Source organism: Myotis davidii, unplaced genomic scaffold, assembly GCF_000327345.1.
Source record: "Myotis davidii unplaced genomic scaffold, ASM32734v1 scaffold174, whole genome shotgun sequence".
NCBI lineage: Eukaryota > Metazoa > Chordata > Mammalia > Chiroptera > Vespertilionidae > Myotis > Myotis davidii.
This window is the reverse complement of record NW_006289087.1, coordinates 1,686,130-1,690,821: the sequence shown is the minus strand read 5'-3', so window position 1 is coordinate 1,690,821 and position 4,692 is coordinate 1,686,130. Positions and strand designations below refer to the sequence as shown.

At 55.5% G+C, this 4,692-nt stretch overlaps 1 protein-coding gene across 1 annotated transcript in view; it reads right to left on the bottom strand.

Annotated features, from left to right (window-relative positions):
* Positions 1-4,692, bottom strand: part of ENAH (enabled homolog (Drosophila)) — an 89,966-nt gene that overhangs the window by 15,926 nt on the left and 69,348 nt on the right. The window contains exons 7-8 of the mRNA XM_015562336.1: positions 4,540-4,650; positions 58-152 (exon numbers count right to left, since the gene is read on the bottom strand). Of these exons, the coding sequence (XP_015417822.1) occupies positions 58-152; positions 4,540-4,650 (206 nt within the window). The remainder of the gene's footprint in view (positions 1-57; positions 153-4,539; positions 4,651-4,692) is intronic.

The following is a 4,692-nucleotide window of genomic DNA, read 5'->3' as shown; positions in this document are numbered from 1 at the left end:
AGGGGGCGGAGGAGGGGGAGGCGGAGGCCCTGAGGCTGGAAGTGGAGGAGGAGGGGGCGGTCCTGGGGGAGGAGGGGGCGCCCCTGGAGCCTGGGCAGGGCCTGGTGGGAGCGGAGGAGGGGGTGGAGGCGCAGGTGGTCCCAAGACAATGCCTGAGAGAAAGAAACGCACAATGAGACCGGCAACAGCAGACGACAGACGGCAGCACCCACGTGGGCCCGTAGGCAGAGCGTCCTGCCAAACGGAACGGGCGACTCAGCCTGTTGCTACCTTATTAACGAGTCCCATTTCCCATCATGCTGAGAGCCTGGGTCAGTATTAAAACGACACTAACATGTGAAGCCACAGTGCGTAACTACTGGCCGTGGTATTAGAGCTTTATTAGCAGAACTACAACACAGAGCACCTAGTCAGAATTTCCTTTTTGTTCGTGGGGGTTTAGTAAACAAAATACATGCTTATAACATTTGGAAGGGAGGCAGCACCCAGTGTGGGGGGGGGGGGGGGTAATGTATATGATGGCAGTCGGTACTATTTGAAATACCAGACCCCCCCAAAATCTGTGTAAATTGTAAATTCAATAAATTCTACAAGAGCAAAGACATATGTTGACGTGTACATAGACAGCCGAAGTGGCTAGCCTGAGAACAGAAAGGTAAGGGGGTCCCAGGCATCAACATCTTCAATTATTCCCCTTCGCATTCCAATGTGCAGCGAGAATACAGAGAATCGCTGAGGTTAAGGACTCGACTAGGACCAAGTGAAAGCGCCAAATCACTACCAGAATCATTCAGTGACATAGACAAAGTACAGAGGTTTTTTTTTTTTTAGCCTAGAAGACTAATGTCCAACTCTCCTCAAATCCCAAAGAGAGCGAACAAGATCGTAATATCGGAAAACTGCGCTAGTGGATACCCCTTCCCTCCAGGCTTCAAACGGGTGTCTGGGGGCAAATAAAATGCTATTTGCACACTGGGAGGTCCGTCTTCTGAAACTGCTGCCTTTGGGCAGTTACACCAGCTCAAAACATCAAGTGTTTCAAGGAGAGTCCATTGGGCTGTCAGAACGAGACAGACATTGAGGAAGAACGAGACAGACATAAAAAAATACAATAATTTGGAAATTGCATTTACCCGTGACACCTTCCTAAGTTTTGCTCCAGCAATTGCAGCCGCCAGTCCAGTTAGGGGGCGATTGTCTTCGGACACGGATCCCATAAAAAATCCAGAGGCAGGGAGAGGAGGAGCGGGAGGGGCTGTCACTCTCCCAGGAGCTGTCAGGGGCTGTCACTCTCCCAGGGGCTGTCACTCTCCCAGGAGCTGTCAGGGGCTGTCACTCTCCCAGGGGCTGTCACTCTCCCGGGGGCTGTCACTCTCCCAGGGGCTGTCACTCTCCCAGGAGCTGTCAGGGGCTGTCACTCTCCCAGGGGCTGTCACTCTCCCAGGAGCTGTCAGGGGCTGTCACTCTCCCAGGGGCTGTCACTCTCCCAGGAGCTGTCAGGGGCTGTCACTCTCCCAGGGGCTGTCACTCTCCCAGGAGCTGTCAGGGGCTGTCACTCTCCCAGGGGCTGTCACTCTCCCAGGAGCTGTCAGGGGCTGTCACTCTCCCAGGGGCTGTCACTCTCCCAGGAGCTGTCAGGGGCTGTCACTCTCCCAGGGGCTGTCACTCTCCCAGGAGCTGTCAGGGGCTGTCACTCTCCCAGGGGCTGTCACTCTCCCAGGAGCTGTCAGGGGCTGTCACTCTCCCAGGGGCTGTCACTCTCCCAGGAGCTGTCAGGGGCTGTCACTCTCCCAGGGGCTGTCACTCTCCCGGGGGCTGTCACTCTCCCAGGGGCTGTCACTCTCCCAGGAGCTGTCAGGGGCTGTCACTCTCCCAGGGGCTGTCACTCTCCCAGGAGCTGTCAGGGGCTGTCACTCTCCCAGGGGCTGTCACTCTCCCAGGAGCTGTCAGGGGCTGTCACTCTCCCAGGGGCTGTCACTCTCCCAGGAGCTGTCAGGGGCTGTCACTCTCCCAGGGGCTGTCACTCTCCCAGGAGCTGTCAGGGGCTGTCACTCTCCCAGGGGCTGTCACTCTCCCAGGAGCTGTCAGGGGCTGTCACTCTCCCAGGGGCTGTCACTCTCCCAGGAGCTGTCAGGGGCTGTCACTCTCCCAGGGGCTGTCACTCTCCCAGGAGCTGTCAGGGGCTGTCACTCTCCCAGGGGCTGTCACTCTCCCAGGAGCTGTCAGGGGCTGTCACTCTCCCAGGGGCTGTCACTCTCCCGGGGGCTGTCACTCTCCCAGGGGCTGTCACTCTCCCAGGAGCTGTCAGGGGCTGTCACTCTCCCAGGGGCTGTCACTCTCCCAGGAGCTGTCAGGGGCTGTCACTCTCCCAGGGGCTGTCACTCTCCCAGGAGCTGTCAGGGGCTGTCACTCTCCCAGGGGCTGTCACTCTCCCAGGAGCTGTCAGGGGCTGTCACTCTCCCAGGGGCTGTCACTCTCCCAGGAGCTGTCAGGGGCTGTCACTCTCCCAGGGGCTGTCACTCTCCCAGGAGCTGTCAGGGGCTGTCACTCTCCCAGGGGCTGTCACTCTCCCAGGAGCTGTCAGGGGCTGTCACTCTCCCAGGGGCTGTCACTCTCCCAGGAGCTGTCAGGGGCTGTCACTCTCCCAGGGGCTGTCACTCTCCCAGGAGCTGTCAGGGGCTGTCACTCTCCCAGGGGCTGTCACTCTCCCGGGGGCTGTCACTCTCCCAGGGGTTACTGCTAAGGCTGCTGCAGGTAGGCTGTCTGACCATCGAGCTATAATTGTGCCTCTCTGTCTGGCATTACTGTCACAGTGATACTAAACTAGAATTTTGGCTCAACATGTTTATGCAAATCCGAGAAAGTCCACAAGAAAAATATATATGCAGCAATAATGAGACTTATTGCTTTATCTTGAGAACAAATTTTTTTTTTTTTTTTAAAAAGGTGTGTTTAAATCCAGACTTATAACACTGTTGGTAAGCACCAATTTGTCATCCTACTCCTTTCTGTAATTCTTGCTAAATCCTATTTTTAAAGGGGCAGGAGGTTTGCTAAACACCTTCTTATTTACTTACTTACAGAGCTAAGCCCTCCTCTACATAGAAATCATCCATACCCACAGGGGGAGCGCCGCTCAGCCAGAAGCGGGGTTCACGGCTGGCGAGCGCAGCGGAAATGGTGGGAGAGGCTCCGTAAGGTTATCCGACTGAGCCCTCTTAGCCCTGGCTGGTGCTGCTCAGTGGTTAGAGCACTGGCCCGTGCACCAAAGGGTCGGAGGTTCGATTCCTAGTCAAGGGCACACACCCGGGTTACGGGTTCGCTCCCCACCCCAGGTCAGGGTGCATGTGGAAGGCAACCAGTAGGCAACCAGTTGATGTGTCTCCCTCACATCGATGTTTCTCTCTCTCTCTCTCTCTCTCTTCTCTCCCTCCCTCCCACTCTCTCTGAAAATCAATGGAAAAGATATCCATTGGCAATCACTCTCTCTGAAAATCAATGGAAAAGATATCCACTGGCAACGATTAACAAGAGAGAGAGAGAGAGAGAGAGAGAGAGAGCGAGAACCCATACTTTGAAGATTACATCCTCCCTTCCCTGTTACCATGGCAACAACGGTCAGGCATGGGGTGGGATGGGGGAGGGATAACTGTAGCAGACGCTATTCTCTCTCATCTACCCCTGTAGCCGGCCACTTCTTGTAATTCTGGACCATGGAACTCTCTGGGGCAGACAGCAAGCCCACCATGCTCTCCACCCCTCCTGCAAAGCCAGGCTGCTCGGCGGGGGTTAGGGGAGCACCACCCCTGGACGTCCAGTACGGGAACCCCAACTCAGGAAAGGAAGACTGAGGTGAAACAGGGTCCAAGGCCGGAACTGCTGCAGAGGAGACCCTAGGCCAGTGATGGTGAACCTACGACATGCGTGTCAGAGGTGATGCGCGAACTCATTTTTTTGGTTGATTTTTCTTTGTTCAATGGCATTTAAATAGATAAAATAAATATCAAAAATATAAGTCTTTGTTTTACTCTGGTTGCCAAGATCAACATTTCTATATGTGACAGGGCACCAGGGTTAAGTTAGGGTTTTTCAAAATGCCGACACGCCGAGCTCAAAAGGTTCGCCATCACTGCCCTAGGGTGACATATAATGACTACAGCCGGGCACTAGACATTAAACATCTCTCTCTAAATTTTCCAGACACGAAAGGAAGACCAGGCTGATCACGTAGTTACTCTGCACCTCGAGTGTGGCCTGTACCGCTTTCTCGGTGAAAACTGAGAAGGAATGCACCGAGGAGGCCCTTAATCACTGGACAATGATGACCCCGCTGCAGATGCCAACATCTAGCTCCACGGGACACTCCTCCCCTGGATCCTCCACACGCAGTTCACCCGGCAGAAATCAAAACCCCTTTAACGTTTCCCACGTTAGGAAGGAGATGGTGCTCTGGCCTCAAGGATCCACACCGCCCTCCCCGCTCTGCTGGGCGGTTCCAGCTGGTGGCAGCGATCGCGGGGGGCACGCGGGGGGCCTTACCCGGTGGGGCTGGCGTCTCGGCCGGCTGAGGGGCTGCCTGCAAGCCTGGCTCAGAAGCAGAGGAGTCTCCCAGCACAGAGTTTAGAGGAGTCTCCACAGAGGCAGGGGCAGCTGCAGAGGGAGAAGGGAGAACACTAGGCTTGGAGGAGGGAG